The following is a 27,649-nucleotide window of genomic DNA, read 5'->3' as shown; positions in this document are numbered from 1 at the left end:
TATATGTGTATATAGCGCACAGTACCCCTGCCCTGTATGTATATATGTGTATATAGCGCACAGTACCCCTGCCCTGTATGTATATATGTGTATATAGCGCACAGTACCCCTGCTCTGTATGTATATATGTGTATATAGTGCACAGCACCCCTGCCCTGTATGTATATATGTGTATATAGCGCACAGCACCCGTGCCCTGTATGTATATATGTGTATATAGCACACAGCACCCCTGCCCTGTATGTATATATGTGTATATAGTGCACAGCACCCCTGCCCTGTATGTATATATGTGTATATAGCGCACAGCACCCCTGCCCTGTATGTATATATGTGTATATAGCGCACAGCACCCCTGCCCTGTATGTATATGTGCATATAGCGCACAGCACCCCTGCCCTGTATGTATATATGTGTATATAGTGCACAGTACCCCTGCCCTGTATGTATATATGTGTATATAGCGCACAGCACCCCTTCCCTGTATGTATATATGTGTATATAGTGCACAGCACCCCTGCCCTGTATGTATATATGTGTATATAGCGCACAGTACCCCTGCCCTGTATGTATATATGTGTATATAGCGCACAGTACCCCTGCCCTGTATGTATATATGTGTATATAGCGCACAGTACCCCTGCCCTGTATGTATATATGTGTATATAGCGCACAGCACCCCTGCCCTGTATGTATATATGTGTATATAGCGCACAGCACCCCTGCCCTGTATGTATATATGTGTATATAGTGCACAGTACCCCTGCCCTGTATGTATATATGTGTATATAGCGCACAGTACCCCTGCCCTGTATGTATATATGTGTATATAGCGCACAGTACCACTATATTCATTGGATAGGTGCAGTATTTATCTCTCGGTTCCCGCGGTGCTGCTCTGAGTGTCTGCCCGGTGTTGGTGGTGTAACCACCGTATCATTGTGTGCGATGTGTGTGTATATCTCATGATGGGCGTGGCTTCTTGTGGGCGGAGTTCCGTCTCCTGATCGGCGGTGTAGGTTCCCCGCCTCTTCGCCGCTGCAGAGCCGGGTGACGTCACTTCCGGTAGCCCCGCCGGCTCCTCATTCTCTTTAGTGTTTGCCGTGTCCGTGTTTCCTCCCCCGGTCTCCCGGTACCGACCCCTCACCCGCACTTTATGGATTAGAGAGCGTCTCCCAGCGCAGGGCCTGGACACAGCGGGACGGTCAGCGAGAGAAGGTGAGCCCCCAGCCCGGACTCCCCCCTCACCTCCTCCTGCAGCGCCCAGCAGGAAACACCGAGGCTGCATCTTTACTTGATAGGCCTTAACCACCCTGGAGGCCTGACATTGTAGGCTACGACACCCGTGGTTTCCCCCAGTGTACGACCTCCAGCCCTCATCCTCCATTATCCCCCAGTGATTTATATCTCATCCCAGTAATGAGCGCACCCCATAATAACAGGACATCCTACCAATGAGCGCACCCCATAATATCAGGACATCCTACCAATGAGCGCACCCCATAATAACAGGACATCCTACCAATGAGCGCACCCCATAATAACAGGACATCCTACCAATGAGCGCACCCCATAATAACAGGACATCCTACCAATGAGCGCACCCCATAATAACAGGACATCCTACCAATGAGCGCACCCCATAATATCAGGACATCCTACCAATGAGCGCACCCCATAATATCAGGACATCCTACCAATGAGCGCACCCCATAATAACAGGACATCCTACCAATGAGCGCACCCCATAATAACAGGACATCCTACCAATGAGCGCACCCCATAATAACAGGACATCCTACCAATGAGCGCACCCCATAGTAACAGGACATCCTACCAATGAGCGCACCCCATAGTAACAGGACATCCTACCAATGAGCGCACCCCATAGTAACAGGACATCCTACCAATGAGCGCACCCCATAGTAACAGGACATCCTACCAATGAGCGCACCCCATAGTAACAGGACATCCTACCAATGAGCGCACCCCATAGTAACAGGACATCCTACCAATGAGCCCACCCCATAGTAACAGGACATCCTACCAATGAGCGCACCCCATAGTAACAGGACATCCTACCAATGAGCGCACCCCATAATAACAGGAGATCCTACCAATGAGCGCACCCCATAGTAACAGGACATCCTACCAATGAGCGCACCCCATAATAACAGGACATCCTATCAATGAGCGCACCCCATAATTACAGGACATCCTACCAATGAGCGCACCCCATAATAACAGGACATCCTACCAATGAGCGCACCCCATAATAACAGGACATCCTACCAATGAGCGCACCCCATAATAACAGGACATCCTACCAATGAGCGCACCCCATAATAACAGGACATCCTGCCAATGAGCGCACCCCATAATAACAGGACATCCTGCCAATGAGCGCACCCCATAATAACAGGACATCCTACCAATGAGCGCACCCCATAATAACAGGACATCCTACCAATGAGCGCACCCTATAATAACAGGACATCCTGCCAATGAGCGCACCCCATAATAACAGGACATCCTACCAATGAGCGCACCCCATAATAACAGGACATCCTACCAATGAGCGCACCCCATAGTAACAGGACATCCTACCAATGAGCGCACCCCATAGTAACAGGACATCCTACCAATGAGCGCACCCCATAATAGCAGGACATCCTACCAATGAGCTCACCCCATAATAACAGGACCTCCTGCCAATGAGCGCACCCCATAATAACAGGACATCCTGCGAATGAGCGCACCGCGTAACAACAGGAAATCCCAGTAATGAGCAAATCCCATAATATCAGAACATCCCAGAAATGAGTGCACCCCATACTAACAGGACCTCCCGTAATTAGCATATCCCATAATAACAGAACATCCCAGAAATGAGCGCACCGCATAATAACAGAACATTTTAAAAAATGAGCGCACCCCATAATAGCATTTCAGAAATGTGTGCACTCCATAATAACTGGTCATCCCAGTAATGTGTGCACCCCATAATAAGTCAATCCCAGTAATGAAATCACCTCATAACAGGAAATCCTAGTAATGAGTGTACCCCATACTAACAGGACCTCCCTGTAATGAGAGCACCCCATACTAACAGGACCTCCCATTAATGAGCGCACCCCATACTAACAGGACCTCCCATTAATGAGCGCACCCCATACTAACAGGACCTCCCATTAATGAGCGCACCCCATACTAACAGGACATCCCTGTAATGAGCGCACCCCATACTAACAGGACATCCCTGTAATGAGCGCACCCCATACTAACAGGACATCCCTGTAATGAGCGCACCCCATACTAACAGGACATCCCTGTAATGAGCGCACCCCATACTAACAGGACATCCCTGTAATGAGCGCACCCCATACTAACAGGACATCCCTGTAATGAGCGCACCCCATACTAACAGGACATCCTAGTAATGAGCGCACCCCATACTAACAGGACCTCCCAGTAATGAGAGCACCCCATACTAACAGGACCTCCCAGTAATGAGAGCACCCCATACTAACAGGACCTCCCAGTAATGAGCGCACCCCATACTAACAGGACATCCTAGTAATGAGCGCACCCCATACTAACAGGACATCCTAGTAATGAGCGCACCCCATAATAACAGGACATCTCTGTAATGAGCGCACCCCATAATAACAGGACCTTCCAGTAATGAGCGTGCGCACCCCATAATAACAGCACTTGCCAGTAATGAGCGCATACCATAACAGGATATACCAGTAATGAGTGCACCTCATAATAACCTGAAATTTCCTAAATGAGCTCACCCCATAATAACAGAACATCCTAGAAATTAGCACATCCCAGTAATGAGCCCCCCCTTTAATTACAAAACATCCCAGTAATGAGCGCACCTTTTAACCACTTCATGACGTTTTTGCGTTTGTTTTTCGCTCCCCTGCTTCCCAAAGCCATAACTTTTTTTTATTTTTCCGTCAATATGGCCATGTGAGGGCTTGTTTTTTTGCGGGACAAGTTGTATTTTCGAACAACACCATTGGTTTTAAAATATCGTGTACACGAAAACAGGGAAAAAATGCCAAGTGCTGTGAAATTGCAAAAAAAAGTGCAATTCCACAACTGTTTTTTTGGATTTTTTTTTACTCTGTTCATCAAATGCTAAAACTGACCTGTCTTTATGATTCTCCAGGTCATTACGAGTTCATAGACACCAAACATGTCTAGGTTCTTTATTATTTAAGTGGTGAAAAAAAATCCAAAGTTTGCTAAGAAAAAAAAAAGCGAAATTTTCCGATACCCTTAGCGTCTCCATTTTTTGTGATCTCAGGTTGGGTGAGAGCTTATTTTTTGCGTGCCGAGCTGATGTTTTAAGTTATATCATTTTGGTGTATATACAATCGTTTGATAGCCTGTTATTGCATTTTATTGCAATGTAGCTTCCAAAAAATCTGTAATTCTGGCGTTTTTAATATTTTTCTCGTTGAGTCGTTTACCGTTTGGGTTAATTTTTATTTTATATTGATTGGGCAATTCTGAATGCCACGATACCAAATATGTGTATGGTTGATTTTTTTTTTTTATAGTTTTATTTTGAATGGGGTGAAAGGAAGGTAATGTGAACTCTTTATGTTTTTGTAATTTTTGTAATATTTTTAAGAACATTTTTTTTTTACTTTTGGCATGCATCAGTAGTCTCCATGGGAGACTAGAAGTTGCCATAACCCCATTGCCTCTGCTACATACAGGCGATGATCAGATCGCCTCTATGTAGCAGAATTGCTGACTTGAGCGCCAATCACCCTTAGAAGCGCAAATGCTCGAAACGGCCGTCGTCCTTGTATTCCACATGCGACTCCCCTGCTGAGGATGTTTTAAACTGTTTCAATAAATCGGATTTACAGGATGGTGAGTGCAATCATCTTCTTCCCTGCATGGACTATTGGCATTGTATTTTTTCTGGATTGGCACCCAAGAGCCTGGACGTATATGCCGAAAGCGTTATTCGCCCCGTAGCTGGGTGTTTTTTGGTGCAGGTATTGCAGTAGGTGCGGATTGCCTTTTTCTATTTGTCAACCCATTAGTGAGCACACCGCATAGTAACAGGACATCCCAGAAATGAGTGTACCCCGTAGCAATGGGACATCCCAGTTATGAGCGCACCCCATAGTAACAGGATATCCCAGTAATGAGTGGACCCCATAATAAGACATCCCAGAAATGAGCGCACCCTATACTAACATAACCTTCCAGTAATGAGCGCACCCCATAATATTGTGACCTTCCAGTAATAAGTGCACCCCATACTAACAGGACCTCCCAATAATGAGCACACCCCATACTTATAGGACCTCTATGTAATGAGCGCACCCCATGCGAAAAAAGGACCTCCCTGTAATGAGCGAACCCCATGCTAACAGGACCTCCCTGTAATGAGTGCACCCCATACTAACAGGACCTCAATGTAATAAGCGCACCCCATAATAACAGGACATTTTAAAAAATGAGCACACCCCATAATAACAGCATTGCAGAAATGTGTGCACTCCATAATAATTGGTCCTCCCAGTAATGAGCACACCCCATAATAACATGACCTTCCAGTAACACCCTATAATAGCAGGACCTCCCAGTAATAAGTGCACCCTATTCTAACAGGACCTCCCAGTAATGAGCGCACCCCATACTAACAGGACCTCCCAGTAATGAGCGCACCACATACTAAAAGGACCTTCCAGTAATGAGCGCACACCATGCTAACAGGACCTCCCAGTAATGAGCGCACCCCATGCTAACAGGACCTCCCTGTAATGAGCGCACCCCATACTAACAGGACCTCCCTGTAATGAGCGCACCCCATACTAACAGGATCTCCCTGTAATGTGTGCACCCCATACTAACAGGACCTCCCTGTAATGTGTGCACCCCATACTAACAGGACCTCCCTGTAATGTGTGCACCCCATACTAACAGGACCTCCCTGTAATGTGTGCACCCCATACTAACAGGACCTCCCAGTAATGTGTGCACCCCATACTAACAGGACCTCCCACTAATGAGCGCACCCCATGCTAAAAGGATCTCCCTGTAATGAGCGAACCCCATGCTAACAGGACCTCCCTGTAATGAGCGCACCCCATACTAACAGGACCTCCCAGTAATGAGCGCACCCCAAACTAACAGGACCTCCCTGTAATGGGGGTACCTTTTTAATCACTCTTCCCATGTATGTAAGTCGCTGCGGTCCAGTCCCATGGGCGTGGCTTATTCTCCCCCATCTTGGCTTGCTGGATGTAATTTCATCTGTGAATATCACAGATGCCGTTGTGTTTTTGCGCCTGCGCATTGATAAGGCCGCTCGCGCAGTATGCTTTGCCCAACTGTGGGCAAAGCATATAATCACTACTGCGCATGCGCGGTATTTTTCCCTGCCGTCTATGACCCGGAAGTCTTCACTTGCCAGAGACGCTCTTCCTGGACGCCGGATACCTGAGAAAAGGCCTGAGCAGTGCGCATTACCCCGGAACCTGAGGAAGAAAATAATCTATTGAACGCACTGCTCAGGCCTTTTCTCAGGTATCCGGCGAGTTTGTCTCTGGCCAGTGTGAGAGTGTCTGCGATAGTGACGTCGTCCACTGTGGATTGGCGACTGGCTCCTAGGCAAGGGGTTTCCAGTGGTTCCCGATCTCGACATGGCTTACGCAAGTTCCTGTGGTATATTTGGTGCGGCTTCCTTCGGCTTGGCTGATGTACCCTGCAATTCAATTCTCTCAACTTCACCACCGCCTCATATGGGCCTTGCCACGTGTCTAGGAACTTGCTCTCTACCTTGGAAATAAGCACTAGCATGTGGTCCCCGGGCTCGAACTGCCTCACTTTCTGACCGGTTGTACACCCTTGCCTGGGCTTCCTGCTCCTTCACAATTGTCATCATTTTCACCATACTCTCCTGTAACTGGGTGACATGCTCTATGATGCCCTGGTATGGTTTGACCTCAGCTTCCCAGGTTTCCTTGGCAATGTCCAGGAGCCCTCTCGGATGTTGACATTACACGACCTCGAACGGTGAGAAGCCAAAAGAAGCTTGTGGCACTTCTCTGATTGGGAAGAGCAGCAACGGAAGCAGATAGTCCCAGTCTCGGCTGTCCTTTTCATTGACCTTCTTGAGCATCACCTTCAAGGTCTTATTGAAGCGCTCTGCTAGACCGTCTGTGTGCTAATGGTACACTGAGGTTCGCAGCTGGGCAATCTGAAGGAGCTTACACAATTCCCTCATTACTTTGCCCATGAACAGGGTTCCTTGGTCAGTCAAGATCTCCTTTGGTAGACCCGTTCGTGCAAAAATATGATCAAGGTCCCTGGAGATACTCTTGGCTGAGGAGTTTCTGAGGGGCACTGCTTCCAGGTAACAGGTCGCATAGTCCATGACAAATGAGATGTATTGGTGCCCTCGAGCAGATTTAACTAGAGGCCCCACTAGATCCATGGCAATCCTTTCAAATGGGACCTCTTTCACTGGCAACGGAACTAGGGGACTATGGAAGTGAGTAGAGGGAGCGGTTATCTGGCAGGTGGGACAGGATCTACAATAATTTAAGATCTCCCAGTAATACCCCGGCCAATATGCTTCTGCATTATTCATTCCTGTGTTTTCTCAAGCCCCAGGGGTTCCCACAAAACATGGGAATGAGCCATGTCTAACACCCTCTGCCGGTAGGGACCTGGAACCAAAAGCTGCTCCACTATCTCACCTCAGTGTGGTTACCCAATATAGTAACTCGCCATTCAGGGCGAAATGTGGAAACCTGGTGTCAGCCCCCGGCTCTTGAGCAACCCCATCACAGACACATTTTCAAATGCTTTCTATAGGGCGGTCATTCCCAACTTGTAGCTCGGGAGCCACATGTGGCTCGCAACTGTCTGCCAGCTTGGTGCATAAGCTCCAGGTCTAGCAAACATGTATGAAGAGTACATCTCAAAATGGTGAATTTTGTGAGTAGCACTGCAGCAGGTCTGGATGCACATATACTGGTCTTGGGGGCTTAGATATAATTTAGGTATGGTACACTGGAGGATGATGATACATGTCAGAGGAGTTGCACAAAGCTGGATGAAACAGTGCATTGGGATTCCTAGATGGGAGAATACTGAATGGGGGTACTGGAGGAACCCCTGGATCTCATTGTACTGCTTTGGAGTGATTTCTGTGGAAAAACTTTGGTTATCATTATACCTGTAATAGGGGCTTTGGTTGACACTACTTTGAAGAGGGAAGGAAGTTGGATGTGGCTCGCGACCCTCTCTCTAAGCTAAATGTGGCTTTCAAGGTCAGAAAGGTTGAAGACCACTGCTTTACGGTAACATCAAGCATCTGAGCAGAGCCAAAATTTTCCCCAGAAACCCCCAGATCGGGATCTTCAGCCTCACTGACCTCCGCCTCATCCTCGTCACCCGCCCTAACACATAAGGGGAACTCCACCTCTGGCTGTGACTGGGATTGAGCAGGGTTGGGCTGGTTTCTGCCTGAGTCACTTATCGCAGCCTTATCCCACAAGTCCCAAAATAGGCTGAAGTCCGGCCGATTATTACGGGGTGTAGCAAGACTTTCACAACCCCGACCTTATGGGACTCAGTGCCACAGTTGGTTTTTATACAGACTCTGGCAACGGGGTAGTCCTTGGCATCGCCGTGGAACAGCGGACGCCCACATGTTTCCCTGGAATCAGCTGGTGGGGGAGTGTAGACCTTATAAGAGTCGCTAAAAGCCTCAAGTCCAATAGTCCTGATACCAGCATCCCGTTTATGGTCACAGGACATGATTGAGGCCAATCCCCAGGCTGATGGTCCACACTGCAAGCAGGATAAGCAGAGTATGAGCAGCGCCAGCCTAGACTGCAGTCCAACTGCTGAGAAGACCAAGTACACCAGGCAGCGACGTGTCCAGGACTGTGACACAGCCAACAGATCGAGTCTTTACCAGCAGACGTTTGCACCCCTTCAACGGGACCTTGGATCTCCCCTAGTGGTGGCTCTATTACCCCTCTTTTGGAACTCGGGCTCCCGCTGGGTACCCCAGTATGGAGAAGTACCACCCCTGTCTTCTTTAGGGACCTCTCGACCGCCTAGTATCTTTCTACTAGGCCGACCAGGTCATCAGCATTCCGAGGATCCCCCTGGGCCATCCATGTCTGTACCAACTTAGGAATGGAATAGATAAACCTGTCCATTACAACCCGCTCCTCCATCTGGGCTGGGGGGGGAGGACTCCGGCTGCAACCATTTCTGCACCAGATGGAGTAAGTCAAACATTTGGGAGCGAGGTAGCTTATCACCACAATATGCCCAGTGATGAACCTTTTGGGCTCGGATAGGCATTGTCCCCCCTGAGCCAGTATCTTAGTTTTCAGTTAGTCATATTGCCGGGCATCCTGTAAGGCCAGATCATAATAAACCTTCTGGGGCTCGATGGTTAGATAGGGGGCCAGCACCCTCCGCCCACTGGTCTGGCGGCAGTCTCTCTCGCTCTGCCACCCGCTCAAAAGCAGTCAAAAAAGGCCTCTATATCATCACTCGGGGTCATTTTCTGCATTGCTCTTACCGCCTTCTGGACGTGCGCGTTAACACCTGGACTCCCGGTCTTCCCCGAACTGCCTCAGCAAGCAACTCAATCTGCTGTTGCTGTCTGATCTGGTCCTGATGCTGTTGCAGTTGCTGGATGAGCAACTTAGGCCTGTTTCACACTTCCGTTTATTGACATCAGTCAAAATCCGCCTGGTTTTGGAAAAAACGGATCCGCCCCTTTTTTGGTGGATCCGTTTTTTTTCCCCCATAGACTTGCATTAGCGGCGGATTTTGACTGACGGTCATCCGTTGCATCCGCTTTTGGACAGATCTGTCGGAATTGTAGCGTCTCCTGGGCGGAGCAGACGGACTCTGAAACGTTTTTTCGCGACGGTCCGCTTTTTGCTAGTGCGCATTCCCGGAAGCATTTTAACCCTGAATATCGTTCTGGCAGCGGCGTAAAATCTCTCTCTCTCGTCCAAAAAACGGTCTGATGACATCCGTTTGTTCCAAAACGGATCCGTTTTTTTCCTTTTTGGCGGATTTCAACTGATCACAAAAAACGGATGGCGTTCCTGGAATGATGCCTGCATTCGAAACACCACTTGTGGTAGTCCACTCATGTGGTGCACACAGAGGTAGGAAAAAATGGGAACACAGTCTCTTTAATCCTCTTTGGTTTATTATAAGGCAGCAAAAACCAACTTGTGGGAAAAACAAACTCAGCCTTTCTCGCTAAAACAGGAACAAAACAACAAAAGAAAGCAAAATGCTGCAACGCAGTCTGTATGTTGCGGGTTGCACCCTGCTCTGGAGCAGCACAGATTCAGTCTGTGCTTGACGAGCCCCAAAGCCTCTGGAGACTCCTCTCTCCAGGCTAGCTGAACCCAGACTGCCTGTAAAGCTCGGTTATTTAAACCCAAGCCTGTGTTTTTCTCCCATCATGTGATTGATCACATGATCATGACCTCACGCAGGTCCTGGCAGGTCTGTCAGGGGAGATAAAGTGGACCTTCTCCTACCCGTTCTATGAAGGTCCGCATAAAACCATCCCTTTTTATGCAACTTATCCCCCTCACAACACGTAGTGTGCCGGAGAAAAATGCTAGTTTCATATCACTGACGCTGTTAAGCACAGTCACACATATCACCCCTCTATCTATCACCTTACCGGTGACCCTGTCACAATGTTGTAAATGTTTTCATAAGAATTTGGTAAAGTTATGAAATGTCCTGTAAATGTCTACTGTATTCATGGTCTAAAGGCCCCCGTCACACACAGCGAGCTCCCGGCGCAAGCACGCAGGTTTCTAAGGTACACATTGGGTAACTAAGTGACGCGCAATGCTTAGTAACCCGATATTTACCTTAGATACCAGCGTTCTTGCTGGTGAAGCTGCCTGTTTGGCAGCTCACCAGCGATCATGTAGCGAGGCACCAGCGATCCTGACAGGGTCGTATCGTTGTCGGGATCGCTGGTGCATCTTTAAGTGTAATGGTACCCTAAGAATCTGGGCTTTTAGCTGAGATGAATCTGTGCTGCTCTTTATGTACATGCTCAGTTGTGACCAAGGCTGTTGAGTCTGAGGGTATGTGCACACGTAGTTTTTAGTCTCTGCGTATTTTGTAGAGAAAACCGCAGGAAATCCGCAGGACAAAGTGCTGCGGTTTATCTGCGGTTTATCTGCGGTTTATCTGCGGTTTATCTGCGGTTTATCTGCGGATTATCTGCGTTTTTTCTGCGGTTTTGCCCTGCGGTTTTACACCTCATAATGGATGAGGTGTAAAACCGCAGCGTTTCTGCACCAAACAATTGACATGCTGCGGATTGTAAACCGCAGCAAAACCGCGTGGAAAAAAACGCAGCATGTGCACAGCTTTTTTTGATTTCCATAGGAAATAAAGGTACTGTACAACGCAGCAGAATCTGCTGCGTTTCTGCAGAGCCAAAAAAGCTGAGGAAACGCAGCAGAAACCGCAAAGTGTGCTCATACCCTGAGTTGGGGAAATAGAGGAGTTTGAGGTGTGGCTTACCAATCCCACAACCCTGGAGGTGGCATAATATACAGTAGCTTGGCCCTTGTAGTCTTCAATCCAGGTGCACTAAGGCTATGTGCACACGGTGCGGATCCTCCCGCGCATTTTACTAAATCCGCAGGTCAAATGACCTGCATTTTCCCTGCGGATTTAGTGCATTTTTTGTGCGGTTTTCCACTGCGGTTTTCCACCTGCGGATTTGTAGAATGGAGCAGGTGGAAAACTGCAGCAAAACCGCACAAAAGAAGTGACATGCTGCTTCTTTTATTCCGCACGAAATCTGCGTAGAAAAATCTGCAGCATGTGCACAGCGGTTTTTTGTTTACATAGGCTATAATGGTACTGTACATCACCTGCAATTCTGCTGCGGATCCGCAGGGCCAAATCCGCTGCGGATCCGCAGCAGAATCCGCACCGTGTGCACATAGCCTAAGGCCTCTTTCACACTTCAGTTTTTTGCATCAGTCATAATCCGCCAAAAGGACGGATGGCGGATCCGTTTTAGTACTGATGACAACGGATGCCACCTGTCCGTTTTTTTTACGGATCCGACAAATGCACAATTTTAAAGGAATCGCAGCCTGGAAAAGGAGAGAGAGAGACTCAAAGAAAACGGATGCAACGGACGGCAATCCGTCACAATCCGCCATTAATGGAAGTCAATGGAGAAAAAAAACGGATCCTCAAAAGAAAATTGAGGATCCGTTTTTTTCAAAACATGGCGGATTGTGACTGATTGTAAAAAACTGAAGTGTGAAAGAGGCCTAACAGTTCTGCAGTACATTGATTTGGTGGAACCAGTGGGTGCGGCTGTTTCTTTAAAGAGGCCAGGATTCGCTTTTCAAGATAATGCCAGGCAGCATGTTGGCTGTTCCTGTGAGCAGCCTGCATGGCCTAAATGTGCTACCATGTTTTGTAGCATCTCCAGAGTCGTCTCCCATCGAGCATATTTGGGACTTTGTCAGTTGGCAATAGCAAGAGCGAAGAGCAGCGGATCTTGATGATTTGCTCAAATGCATTTCGTGTGGTAGAACATTCCTCAGACAACCATTAATAACCTCACTTATAGCAGCCAAGGCTGTAATCGTGAGGATTTCTGCACATGGCTCATATTCTATACAGAGTAAATCAAGATGTTATGCAAATGTTGAGAAAATGGAAACAAAATTTTCATATCAGTAACATGTTTCCATCCTGTGATTTCCATAACTCCACTACTTTTACTTCTTGGTGGTGTAATCTGAATAATGAGTAGTATTTGTCTATGGTGCCATCCGTGAGGGAACAGACATTCTTGTTGGCGTCTTTATACATTTTTCCTGCCGCATTTCTGTTACGTCACTGCCTGGTTGTTATGTGGCATCATTGTAGACACCATGATGGGGTGCACATCTTTAGCACCTTCCTACCAGTTCATACGACTAGGAATTTGTCCCATTGCATATAATTTCTACATCCTGATCTTCTCATCACCTTTAGGTGTTGACCATCTACTGTAATTCCGTTATTTTTATGGTGGTGATTGTGCAGCAATGATGTGTCCACCATGGCCGGACACCACACACCCACTCAGGTTTTTCCCTGTGGTTTACAATGTTGTGATTTTTTCCACTATTTATAGATCCTCTTTCTATTATCACTGACTTCCTTATCATCTGCCCTAATTCTTACGTTTCTTACTCTGATTCTGGCTGACAGCACAGCACTTGCTGTTAGTCTCTGGGCTCCGCACACACTATAGGCCGGATCTGTATGTCTTAAGCCCCCGTCACACAGCGAGATCGCTGCTGAGTCACAAGTTTTGTGACGCAACAGCGATCTCACCAGCGATATCGCTGTGTGTGACAGGTATTAGCGACTGGCCCCCCCTGCCGGGTATCGCTGATCGTGCTCAAAAGCTCTGGACTTTTTTTTTGATCGTTGGTCTCCCGCTGGCCAGCACGCATCGCTGCGTGTGGCAGGCGGGAGAGCAACGATCAGTGAGCTCCCAGCTCGTATCCAAGGTAAACAGCAGGTTTCTAAGCGCGGCGCTTAGAAACCCTCTGTGTACATTTGATACCAGCGCGCTGGTGCAGGGAGCTGGTAACCAAGGCAAACAGTGGGTTTCTAAGCGCTGCACTTAGAAACCCGCTGTTTACCTTGGTTACCAGCTCCCTGCACCAGCGCGCTGGTATCAAAAGTACACAGCGACGCGCGCGCTCATCGTCGCTGGTCCTGATCGCTGGTGAAGCTGCCTGTTTGGCAGCTCACCAGCGATCATGTAGCGACACACCAGCGATCCTGACAAGTTCATATTGTTGTCTGGATCGCTGGTGAGTCGCTATGTGTGACGGGGCCTTTACATCCTGGCTTCACTTCTAGATTGTAGTTCTTCTTGTGGTAACTCTGGTCGGTTATACGTATTGATGCCCCCGTACACATCCATCTATATACCGCTTGGGCGTCTGATACCTTTATCAATTTTTTTTTCATTTCCCTTTGGTAATGTTGCCATGATTCATTTCTTTTCATGTATATTTATAGATTTGAGATATTTTTAGCAAAATTTGTGTTCCATTTGCTGAATACCCATCATTTTTCTATAGCTGTATGTATAGATATTGGGTTGCAGGCAGTCCTGGGGTCCTGGATTCAGATCCCACCAAGAACAACGTTACAAAAAGATCTGCATAAGATACCTATGGGGGCAAACACTTGGCATATGAGGTTTTATACTAATAAATGTAGAGTACTGTGCCATGGCCAGAGTAATAATATTGCTGCATATACATTAACCCATTAGTGACACAGCCAATTTTGACCTTAATGACCAGGCCAAATTTTAGAAGTCTGACCTTTGTCACTTCAGTTGTTAGTGGTACATTTTGGTTATGATTTGCATATATTTATGAAAATATGGAAAATTTGGCAATTTTCAATGTTAGTTTTTGCCCTTAAATCAGATATTTATACCTCACAAAATAATTATTAACATTTCCCATATATTTCTACTTTACATCTGCATCATTTTTAACCATATTTTTTTGTTTTGTTAGGATGTTAGAGGGGTTAAAAGTTTAGCAGCAATTTCTCATTTTTTCAACAAATTTACAAAACCTCTCTTTAGGAACCTATTCAGATTTAAAGGGAACCCATCAAGTCCTCCATACCCATCAAGTCCTCCATGCCCTCCAACCCAGCTCCATTCACTTGTGTATCATTAAATTCCCTGCTTAACCAGCCCTGTATTTACATACGTACGTTTTTAGGTAAAAATTAGTTTTAAAAAGCACTTACCGTATATTGTTCCCATGTTCTATGCTAATTATAGGGCATTGATTAGTCAGTGGGGCATTAGTTGCCTCAGAGAAGACAGCGCTCTTTCCATGTTATCACACTCCTAATGGCTCCCGGTCATTCGCAGTGCGCCTATGAAGCCGGGAAGTTGTACACTCAACTGCAGAGGTGCAGTGACGCTGGCAAAATGTGCGGCAGATTTCCAGGGGCTGGCGATAATGACTGCTCTGGCAAATTATGCCCACAGGAAACGAATTTTTCCCCAAAAATGTTAAACAGGGGCTGGTTAGGCAGGGAATTTACTGATACATAAGTGAATGGTGCCAAGTTGGAGAGCATGTGGGACCTGACAAGTTCCCTTTAAATGGACATTGAGGGGCCTATATATTGTAAACTCCACAAAAGTGAGGCCATTTTAAAAACCATACCAGTCAAATAAATTTTACCTTTTAATTTTTGCTTTAGCCACAATTTTTTTTTCACTTTTGCAAGAGGTAAGGTAACAACAAATAGTGGACTACACCATTTACTGACTTGTGAGCACGACGATATCCCACATGAATATTTTTTTGTACGTTCAGAGGAACACACCTCAAATTTTATTGCACAAGTCTTTGTAGTAATTGTCGATGTACACGTGGTACCCTTGGTGAAAATACGGCATCATTAGTTCCCAGACAATTTTACCCAGGCTGCCAATTGTCTGGGGACAATTCGGTGGGTTTGTTTGGCGGATCCCTGCCTTTGTATATTAGAAAGGTGCACGTATACCCTGTGGTGCTCTCACACATTTTGTACAATTTTACACCATATTTAGCTTGCTGGGAGGGGATGTATTTTCGGAATGACAGACAGCCCTTGACACTCATGAGGGACTCGACTGCAAAATTTTGCTCGGGTATATGAATTAAGAAAAAATCAATAAAAATTATTGAAAAAACTGAATCTTTTAGGAGAGAAATTAGGGCTCTCACTGTAAGGCAATAGTAGTTGGGAACTGTCATTAAAATGAATGAATCTCATTAGGGTTTCATAACGGGCTCGGGACTTGACGGCTGCAAATACAGGGGTACAGTGGACAGATTTTGTTGCTCAATTTTTTTTTTTTTTTTTTACTAAAACTATTTTGAGGGTAAGTTCCAAAAAAATGTTTTATTTCAGGGACTTTTGTGGGGATCCATGAATGGGAATGAAAGGCAGTGGGTTTTGGGGAAATATTAATTGGTTTGGTGGACAATTTTATTCCAGGAGCTGCTAAAAAGGGGGAATATGAGATGAAAATGCATTGTCAGGATATCACAGTAAAGGGAGGGGGGGTGCAGAATTTGGCTCTGCCTCTGACAATTCAGCAGTGATGAAAGACTCCATTACCATCAGGCTGTGGGATCCTGTGGAGGAAAAGAAGTCTACACTGGCTGAAAACTGTTCTGCTTCAGCAAATTCAGTTTCACTGCTGGTGCAAATCAGTGTGTATGCATGCTCCGCGGTAAACATTCTGCGGGCCATTGTTTTATTTTATATGAATACCTAGCAAAAAAAAACCCCTAACATAATCAAACACTAGTGAACCTAACAGTAGCAGTAGAATTTTTTTTAACTTTTGAAGAAACCCTAGCTAAAAGCAAAGAAAAAAAATTGTAAAGTAAAAAAAATGTAATCTAACTAGGGGCTGTTAAATTTTTGGGCTTTTGGTCCCTGTGAGAAGGGTCTAACACAGTGATCAAATGCCAGCAACCAATAGGTATAATTTCTGCGGTTGCCAGGTGTCGGCCGATCTAAGCGGGCGCACTACACATGCGCCTGTCATTTTGCTTTGGGAACGGGAGAAGGATGGCCAGGGAGAGCGGTCCCATTACCAAGGGACTCTGGGAGACAGGGCTGTGAAGTCGGTAAGCCAAACCTCCGACTCCAGAGCACTGGTCACTGCTGAGTATGTACAGGTGCTTCTCACAAAATTAAAATATCAAAGGAGTTAATTTATTTCAGTTCTTCAATACAAAAAGTGAAACTCATATTAAATAGTCATTACACACAGAGTGATCTATTTCACGTGTTTATTTCTGTTAATGATTACGGCTTACAGCCAATGAAAACGTAAAAGTCATTATCTCAGTAAATTAGAATAATTAACAAAAAAAAACACCTTCAAAGGCTTCCTAAGAGTTCAAAATGGTCCCTTAGTCAGTTTCAGTAGACTCCAAAATCATGCAGAAGACTGCTGACTTGACAGATGGGGGAGTCTGCAATACCAAGACAGGTTATTATTACACTTGGTGTTATTTAGCTTGGAAAAATGAAGGCTTAGGGGTGATCTTATTACAATGTATAAATATATGCGGGGACAGTACAAAGACCTTTCTAATGATCTTTTTACTCTTAGACCTCTGATGGGGACAAGGGGGCATCCTCTACGTCTGGAGGAAAGAAGGTTTAAGCATAATCACAGACGCGGATTCTTTACTGTAAGAGCAGTGAGACTATGGAACTCTCTGCTGTATGATGTTGTAATGAGTGATTCACTACTAAAATTTACAAAGGGACTGGATGCCTTTCTTGAAAAGTATAATGTTACAGGTTGTATACACTAGTTTCGTTGATATTGCGTTGATCCAGGGAGCTAGTCTGATTGTCGTATGTGGAGTCAGGAAGGAATTTTTTTCCCCAATGTGTAGCTTACTGTTTGCCACATGGGTTTTTTTTTTGCCTTTCTCTGGATCAATATGTTAAGGCGGGTTAGGATAGGATATGGGTTGAACTAGATGGACTTATAGTCTTCCTTCAACCTTAATAACTATGTTAGTGACACACACCACAAGGAAATTAAATTTTGCATTTCATTTGGAAATCAGGGTCCCAGAGTCTGGAGGAAGAGTGGATAGGCCACACAATCCAAGCTGCTTAAGGTCTAGTGTGAAGTTTCCACAATCGGTCATGGTTTGGGGAGCCATGTCATCTGCTTGTGTAGGTCCACTGTGTTTTATCAAGACCAAAGTCAGCGCACCCTTCTACCAGGAAATTTTAGAGCACTTCATGCTTCCCTCTGCCAACAAGCTTTTAGGAGATGGAAATTTCATTCTCCAGCAGGACTTGGCTCCTGTCCACACTGCCAAAAGTACCAATACCTGGTTTAAAAACAACAGTATTATCACTGTGCTTGATTGGCCGGCAAACTCACCTGACCTTAACCCCATAGAGAATCTATGGGATATTGTCAAGAGGAAGATGAGACACCAGACCCAACAGTGCAGACAAGCTGAAGGCTGCTATCAAAGCAACCTGGGCTTCCATAACACCTCAGCAGTGCCACAGGCTGATCGCCTCCGTGCCACGCCGCACTGATGCAGTAATTGATGCAAAAGGAGACCCAACCAAGTATTGAATGCATTTACTGAACATACATTTCAGTAGGCCAACATTTTGGATTTTAAAATCCATTTTCAATCCGGTGTTATAAAGTAATCTAATTTACTGAGATAATGACTTGGGATTTCATTGGCTGTAAGCCATAATCATCAACATTAACAGAAACACTTGAAATAGATCACTCTGTTTGTAATGACTCTATATAATGTATGAGTTTCACTTTTTGTATTGAAAAACTGAAATAAAGTAACTTTTTGATAATCTAATTTTGTGAGAACACCTATACATAAAGTGCAGCACAGATTGATCTCAACTAAAAGCCCAGATCCTTAGATCAGGAACAGATCAGACATTTATAGGACATTTCATAACTTTCCCAAATTCTTATGAAAAAAAATTACAGCACATCCTGCAATGAACTACTGAACCCAATTTATTATATATTTCAGGAGTCGGCCCATTTTATACAGACTCCACCAAAATGGATACCGGCTTAGGGTATGATTCCATGTGGCGTAATACATCAGGATTTGCTGCGGATTGGACGCTGCATACAGCCGCAGTGTCCAGATGTTACAGCATAGTGGAGGGGATCTTATGAAATCCCGTCTCCACTATGCGTGCAAAGACGCGGGTGACACACCCACGAAACCGGACATGCAGCACGTCTTTATCGATCGCAGCATGTCTATTTATCTTGTGGAGATGCTCCGTCTCCGCAAGATAAATAGCCCAGTATATGGATAGGATGCAGTGATTCCGCATGTGTTCAATGAACACATGCGTTATCACTGCCCATAAAAAGGGGGCAGCGCTTTGGGCGGAGCGGGCTTTCCGCTGCGTCCAAAGCGCTGCTACTACGAAGCGAGGAAACATACCCTTAGACTTCATGACTCCGACTCCACAGCCCTGGTGGGGACCTGGGGACAACATTGCTCTCTCCTCTGACATGTTAGAACATGTCGGTAGAGAGAAATTATTTTTAAATGGGAGTTCACTTTTTTTTTTTAACATGGTCTGTTATTTTTTGAATAAAGGTGATCATGTGATTGGGGACTGAAAAAAAAAAAACAACAAAAACCTGTGTCACAACCATAAGGGTCGGTACAGCGGACGGCAAAACAAACGCCAACAACGGGATGGTAAAAGGGGGGAGGAAGGCCCTAATAGTTGGGTACGAGGGATGGGGCATCTCCTAACTCAGCCTGTGCCTATCCCTCAGCTCCCGTAACGACCTGTGCAGGACCCCCCCCCTCCCCGCCTCTGTCACAAATCTGGTCCTGAGATGTCACCTCACTTAACCCTGACTAGAGCACTGGCCGGCAAGGACGCTAGCATCACCACTGCAGATGATGCAAACACAGGGGATAGTGACAAGCACGAGACAGACAGGGAAAATAGACAAGTAACGGAGCTCCAGGCACCGCTGCCAAGCTCCACACCTCAGAGGACAGGGAAACAGGATCCCGAACTCCAGAAGTAGCTGATACAGGGCTGACACCAGAGTACTGCATACTCCAGGGCTGGTCTACATAGAATGACTGCATCACCAACAGTCAGCTAATGCATCATGTGACTATTTAAAGGATGGTGGGAGTGGTCACCAACCACATCAGCTGACCTTGCAACTTGGCAACTTGCAGCAAGGAAAACTGACATTAACCCTTGCTGGCACGAAAGCAAAAAACAACGTTTAAACTAAAGCAGAGCCAGAGCTGTCATGAATCCAAAAATGGATCGTGACACCCTGTCCCTGATTGTGTTCTCCATGGTCTTAGCCACTCCTGGTAGTTGAAACCCCAGAGATTCTGACGCTTTCGACTTATTTCTCAGAGCCGTTAAAAAGCAGCACTGAGCAATAAGGCCCCTTAACTGCCGCTGTTAAAAGGAGTATCAGTGGTGGTTATGCGGTTAAATGAGTGTATACTCGGGACTACAGAACAAGAGAAGGACTTGGGTATTCTGGTTACAAGTAAGCTGAGCAGCAGTACTCAATGTCAAGCAGCAGCCACAAAAACAAGCAAGATTTTAGGGTGTATAAAAAGAGATAAAATCCTGTGATCCCAACATATTGTTACCCCTTTATAAATCGCTATGATGCCACATCTAGAATGTGATCCAATTTTAGGCTCCACATTTTAAACAGGATATTCAGAAGTTGGTCTGTTCAAAGGCAACTAGATTATTACAGGGGTTGGAAGGCCACTTATATGATAAGAAGTTGGAAAAGTAGAGATTGTTTTATCTGAGTAAAAAGATGTCTCGGTGGAAATCACATGTATTTGTATTAATACATGTGTGGTCAATACAAAGGACTGGTGTAACTTATTCCTTCCAAAGACTAAATACTAAGGACCAGGGACCGGGGGGGGATTTAATTGGAAGAAAGGTGATTCTGGCAGCTAAATAGGAAAGGGTTCTTTGCCGTTAAAGCAATCACTGACTGTGGAATGCACTACCACAAGAGGTAGTAATGGCAGACACTATAACAGCTTTTTTACAAGGGCTGGACGATTTCCTCAGTAGAAATGGCTTGGTGGGTTATACATAATTTGGAGACAAAGAATTTATAACTGGTGGCGAAAGGTTGAACTTGATGGACTGGAGTCTGTATGTTCTACCCATGTTTAAGTGGTTTTCTCCCCACACTCCAAAGACAAACTGAGGGGGAATCTAGATTGTGAGCCCTATGGGGACAGTCGTCATGACGATGGTAAAGTGCTGTGAAATTTGATGGCGCTATATAACCAAAGCACTTGTACATATACCAGTACTTGGTCAGCATTTTATATATTTCTATTTCTATTCACCAGTCACCAAATCCTTTTCCCAGTTTTTAGAATGTAAGAAAAAGCGTTTCCTGCAGAAAGTCCTTTTCCTTTCTATAACGCGATGCATCATTGTTTTTTCGTGACATATTGTACTTCATGTTAGTGGTAAAATTTCTTCGATAAGACTTTTAAAATGTTCGATAAGACTTGAGTTTATTTATGAAAAAAACGAAATATGGCGAAAATTTTTAAAATTTTGCAATTTTCAAACTTTAAATTTTTATGCCCTTAAATCAGAGAGATGTCACGCAAATTTCTTAATAAGTAACATTTCCCACATGTCTACTTTACATCAGCACAATTTTGGAAGCAAATTTTTTTTTTTTGTTAGGAAGTTATAAGGGTTAAAAGTTGGGCAGCGATTTCTCATTTTTACAACAAAATTTACAAAACCATTTTTTTTTAGGGACCACATCATATTTAAAATCATTTTGAGGGGTGTACATGGCAGAAAATACCCAAAAGTGACACCATTCTAAAAACTGGACCCCTCAAGGTGCTCAAAACTACATTCAAGAAGTTTATTAACCCTTTTCGTTCTTCACAGGAACTGAAGCAATGTGGAAGGAAAAAATTAACATTTAACTTTTTTTGCAAAAAAATTAATTTAGAACAAGGTTTTTTTTATTTTCACAAGTGTTAGAAAAGAAAATGAACCAAAAAATTTGTTGTGCAATTTCTCCTGAATACGCCGAAACCACATATGTGGGGGTAAACCACTTTTTGCGCGCACGGCAGAGATTTGAACGGAAGGAGCGCCGTTTGACTTTTTCAACGTCGAATTGGCTGGATTTGAGATCTGACGCCATGTTGCATTTAGAGAGCCTCTGATGTGCCTAACCAGTGGAAACCCCCCACAAGTGACCCCATTTTGGAAACTAGACCCCCTAAGGAACTTATCTGGATGTGTGGTGAGCACTTGCAACCCCCAAGTGCTTCACAGAAGTTTATGACGTACAGCTGTAAAAATAAAAAATCATTTTTTTTTTCAGAAAAATGATCTTTTTGCTCCCAATTTTTTACTTTACCAAGGGTAGCAAGAGGAATTGGACCCCAAAAGTTGTTGTGAAATTTGTCCTGAGTATGCTGATACTCCATATGTGGGGTAAACCACTTTTTGAGCGCACGGCAGGGATTGGAACGGAAGGAGCGCCGTTTGACTCTTTCAACGCAGAATTGGCTGGATTTGAGATCTGACGCCATGTTGCGTTTAGAGAGCCTCTGATGTGCCTAAACAGTGGAAACAACCCACAAGTAACCCCTTTTTGGAAACTAGACCCCTTAAGAAACTTATCTAGATGTGTGGTGAGCACGTTGAACCTCCAAGTGCTTCACAGAAGTTTATAACGTAGAGCCGTGAAAATAAAAAATCCTTTTTTTCCCACAAAAATGATTTTTTCGCCCCCAAATTTTTATTTTTACAAGGATAACAGGAGAAATCAGACCCCCAAAGCTGTTGTGCAATTTGTCCAGAGTACGTCCATACCCCATATGTAGGAGTAAACCACTCTTTGGGCGCACGGCAGAGCTCATAAGGGAAGAAGCACCGTTTGACTTTTTCAATGCAGAATTGGCTGGAATTAAGATTGGACGCCATGTCGCGTTTGGAGATGCCCTGATGTGCCTGAACATTGGAAACCCCCTACAAGTGACCCCATTTTGGAAACTAGACCCTGTAAGGAACTTATCTAGATGTGTGGTGAGCACTTTGAACCCCCAAGTGCTTCACAGAAGTTTATAACGCAGAGCAGTGAAAATAAAAAAATAATTTTCTTTTTCTCAAAAATGATCTCTTAGCCGACTATTTTTTATTTTCCTTAGGGTAACAGGAGAAATTGGACCACAAAAGTTGTTGTGCAATTTGTCCCGAGTACGCTGATACCCCATATGTGGGGGGAAACCACTGTTTGGGCGCATGGGAGAGCCTGGAAGGGAAGGAGCGCCATTTTGAATGCAGACTTTGATGGAATGTTCTGGGGGCGTCATGTTGCGTTTGCAGAGCCCCTGATGTGCCTAAACAGTAGAAACCCCCCACAAGTGACCCCCTTTTGGAAGCTAGACCCCCCAAGGAGCTTATCTAGATGTGTAGTGAGCGCTTTGAACCCCCAAGTGCTTCACAGAAGTTTATAAACGCAGAGCCGTGAAAATAAAAAATCATTCTAAGGCTAGTTTCACACTAGCGTACGGGTGAGGTGCTTAGGGCTGCAGACTCTCTATGCAGCTCCGCCCACAGCCGCACCTCCTCCCGTAAGCGCCGCCTACTTTGGCATGCGTACCCTATCTTTTGCATTAGGTATGCAGGCTGTGCCGATGTATGCGGATGCCTCCGCATGCGTCATTTTGACGGTGCTGCGACCCGCGTCGAACGTAACATGTTGCATTTTGGTGTTGCCGCCGCACCGTCAAAACGACACATGCGGAGGCATCCGCATACATCGGCACGGCCTGCATACCCATTGCAAAAGATAGGGCACGCATGCCGAGGTAGGCGGAGCTGACGGGAGGAGCTGCGGCCGTGGACGGAGCTGCACAGAGGAAGTCTGCAGCCCTCCACACCTCGGGCGTACGCTAGTGTGAAACTAGCCTTACCCTAATTCTAAGGGTCTGTGCACACGTTGCGGATTCTGCTGCGGATCCGCAGCGGATTTGGCCCTGCAGATCCGCAGCAGTTTGTGCTGTGTTGTACAGTACCTTCATTTTCTATGGAAAATGAAAAAGGCAATGCACACGCTGCAGATTTTTCTGTGCAGATTTGCTGTGGTTTGAAATCCGCCACATGTCACTTCTTTATGCATAATTCGCAGCAGTTTGACACCTGCTCCATTACAGATGTCAAACAGCAGGGGAAAAATGCAGGCTAATCTGCAATCCGCAGGTAAAATGCAGGTTTTGACCTGCGGATTTAGTCAAATCTACGCTGAAAAATCCGCAGCAGAATCCGCAGTGTGTGCACACACCCTAACCCTAAGGGTGTGTGCACACGCTGCGTAATGCTCTGCAGATTTTTCCCCGCGGATTTGAGAGAAACCGCAGGTAAATCCGCAGGTCATTGAGCAGGTGCCAAACCGCAGCAGAATCCGCACAAAGAATTGACATGCTGCAGATTTGAAACCGCATCAAATCCATGCGGGAAAAATCCGCAGCATGTGCACTGCGGATTTCATTTTAGGTAGATTAGAATGGTACTGTACACCGCAGCAGAAACTGCTGCGGATCCGCAGGACAAAATCTGCTGCGGATCCGCAGCAGAATCCGCAGTGTGTGCACACACCCTAATTCTAACCCTAGCCCTAACCCTAATTTTAACCCTAACTTTAACCCTAACCCTAGCCCTAATGAAAAATTTGAAAAAAAAATTTTTTTTTATGTATTAGTGTGTGCGCGTTATTTTACTTTTTTTTTTTATTTTGATCACTGTGATACTTTATCACAGTGATCAAAATAAATGTATGGAATCTGCAGTTTGGCAGATTCCAGGCGGGCGCACTGCGCATGAGCCGCCCGCCATTTTCCAAGATGGCGGCGCCCACCGGAGCCCGGGACAGAGCCCAGGACCACCGGAGGGGACCCAGGACCATCGGTGAATATAAGGGGTGGATCGGGGACCGTATTTCTCTCTCCTCTGATGTGCGATCACATCAGAGGAGAGAGAAATTTAATTGAAAATCGCGGCTTTTTTTTTTTTCGGTCGCCACTAGGGTTAATAACGGCGATCGCAAAAACGGGGTCGGTAAAATCCGACCTGATTCATGTTCTCTGGGGTCTCAGCTACTCCCGGCAGCCGAGACCCCGGAGAAAATCCGACACTGGGGGGGCGCTATTCACTTAAATCACAGCGCCGTTATTTAAGGGCGCTGTGGTTTATGTACCCTTAATGACCGCCGTTAAGAGGTTAAACACAGCAACACAAATTTCTGAGCTGCACTGATACATTGTCAAAAGTGCTCAGCAGTGTGAGCAGGGCTGTAATTGGGCCACTAAATGTCATCACATTTCCCCGGTTTACTGACAGCAAAAATAGGTATTGAAATTCATGGGGAATAGAAACAACTGAATGTGTACCTCAACAGCACAGAATATTTCAGGAGTGATTTGTATACTAAAATACTGGTAGCTTTGCCATGTACAGTGCTGCTGACTATTTTCCATTTCGTCTGTGCAGTAACCCTACAGCTCTAACCCTGCACTGTGCCCTGACACCCAGAGCCTCTGATGGAAGCCAGTATGTCTCAAGTTCAGAATCCTCCTGCCGCCCACTCAGGGAGCCAACTCCTGAACAAGAACCAGCACTCGCCCATCCACCAGAATCTGAGCATCCTCCCCACTGCCAACCCACTGCCCTCGGAACATGCAGGGAGACCACACCACAACTCTGCTTTACCGCCATCCTCTGTCACATCTGGCAGTGCCGCTGCAGGTAAGCCCACTGCTCCTGGGGTCTCTAATCACTCGATCATTCTAACCCCTTTTCCACCACCACTTCATCCCCACTCCCCTTTCATCATCATTGGCTCTCCTCTCATCACTACCACCATCATTATTAGCTCTTTACTCGTTACTGCCACCATCATCAGCAGCACTCCTCTCATCACTGATACCATCGTCTCTACCTTATCACTACCACCATCATCATGTCCTCTCCTCTCATCGCTGCCACCATCACCATGTCCTCTCTTCTCATCGCTGCTACCATCATCATGTGCTTTCCTCTCTTCGCTGCCACCATCATGTGCTCTTCTCTCATGGCTGCCACCATCATGTGCTCTTCTCTCATGGCTGCCACCATCGTGTGCTCTTCTCTCATGGCTGCCACCATCGTGTGCTCTTCTCTCATGGCTGCCACCATCGTGTGCTCTTCTCTCATGGCTGCCACCATCATGTGCTCTTCTCTCATGGCTGCAACCATCATGTGCTCTTCTCTCATGGCTGCCACCATCATGTGCTCTTCTCTCATGGCTGCCACCATCATGTGCTCTTCTCTCATGGCTGCCACCATCATGTGCGCTTCTCTCATGGCTGCCACCATCATGTGCTCTTCTCCCATGGCTGCCACCATCATGTGCTCTTCTCTCATGGCTGCCTCCATCATCATGTGCTCGCCTCTCATCGCTGTCTCCATCATCATGTGCTCGCCTCTCATCGCTGTCACCATCATCATGTGCTCGCCTCTCATCGCTGTCACCATCATCATGTGCTCGCCTCTCATCTCTGTCACCATCATCATGCGCTCTCCTCTCATCGCTGTCACCATCATCATGCGCTCTCCTCTCATTGCTGCCGCCATCATCATTAGCTCTCCTCTCATCGCTGCCACCATCATCATGTGTTCTCCTCTCATCGCTGCCACCATCATCATGTGCTCTCCTCTCTGCCACCACCACCATCATCATGTGTTCTCCTCTCATCGCTGCCACCATCATCATGTGCTCTCCTCTCATTGCTGCCACCATCATCATGTGTTCTCCTCTCATCGCTGCCACCATCATCATGTGCTCCTCTCTGCCACCATCATCATGTGCTCCTCTCTGCCACCACCACCATCATCATCATGTGCTCTCCTGTCATCGCTGCCGCCATCATCATTAGCTCTCGTTATCACTCTACCTTCCTTGCTATCACCACCACACTGCTGCTGTCACTCCACTATAATCCTAACTTTTCCACGCCCAATCCATGCACCGTGGCGGCTACCATCATTCTCGCTTCTCCCCCCATGATCTTCTTTGCCCTCTTTCTGCCACCATGTTCACCAACTCGTTACACCATTTCCACCATCAGCTTCACATGCTGATTCATGTGTCTTCCAGTGTCTTCTAACATGGCAAACCCCAAAGAGAAAACCCCGATGTGTCTAGTGAATGAGTTGGCCCGGTATAACAAGATTCAGCCTCAGTACAAGCTGCTCAGTGAACAGGGTCCGGCTCATTCTAAGGTAAGCGCCTTTTACCTGTGCCTAGTTTTATGTATTACCACACTTGCCCTGGCTAAACTGCAGCTACTTCCCACCATGCACAGTATTACTGAACTCTCACAGTAGCACAGAGTCTTTACAGCTGCTGTAGAAAGATTGGCCATTGTTTCTCACCTGTAATCTGCTGTTGTATCCACAGCAGAGGTTCTCGGGACTTACTGTTGCCTGGTAACATCCCCATATAAAGACTTCAGTTCACCCTATGTCCATGGTTGGCGATGGCTGCAGTGTCCTTAAAGCTGGGGGGGGGCGCTGGGTGGAGCATTCAGTAAGTGTGGATGGTTTGGTTAATTCTTCCTACAATGAAAGGGTAAATCTGCACCCCTCTAGATGACCAGAATCGCTGCTGAGATGCACTGCTAAATTTTTTACGGGACTGGTCGGGCAAGGGGATTTGGGGGGGGTGGATTCAGAGATTGAACTTTCACAAATCGTAAAGGGATTTGAACTCCCTGGGGTGCGGCAGGAGAATTTCCAGTAATAATTTTCTATAGGGGGTTAATTTTTTTTTTTGTTCCCTGTTAGATATGACCCTTCACACTTCCAGTTTTTTACGCTGGGATTCAGGTGTGTGAGGGTGAGATTTGGCCTCAATGGGTGAAAATATTTAGCCCACTGT

General features: G+C 46.0%; 1 protein-coding gene across 4 annotated transcripts in view; it reads left to right on the top strand.

Annotated features, from left to right (window-relative positions):
- The first annotated feature begins 1,031 nt into the window (after positions 1–1,031).
- The window catches only part of STAU1 (staufen double-stranded RNA binding protein 1), a 44,105-nt gene continuing 17,487 nt past the window's right edge, over positions 1,032–27,649 (top strand). For all 4 annotated transcript variants that reach the window (XM_073580520.1, XM_073580519.1, XM_073580518.1 and 1 more), the window contains exons 1-3: positions 1,032–1,218; positions 25,222–25,476; positions 26,867–26,991. In XM_073580520.1, the coding sequence (XP_073436621.1) occupies positions 25,272–25,476; positions 26,867–26,991 (330 nt within the window). In that variant the 5' untranslated portion in view covers positions 1,032–1,218; positions 25,222–25,271. The remainder of the gene's footprint in view (positions 1,219–25,221; positions 25,477–26,866; positions 26,992–27,649) is intronic.

Source organism: Dendrobates tinctorius, unplaced genomic scaffold, assembly GCF_039654945.1.
Source record: "Dendrobates tinctorius isolate UK_male_01 unplaced genomic scaffold, ASM3965494v1 ptg000065l, whole genome shotgun sequence".
Classification (NCBI taxonomy): Eukaryota; Metazoa; Chordata; class Amphibia; order Anura; family Dendrobatidae; genus Dendrobates; species Dendrobates tinctorius.
This window is presented reverse-complemented; position numbering and strand designations above follow the sequence as displayed.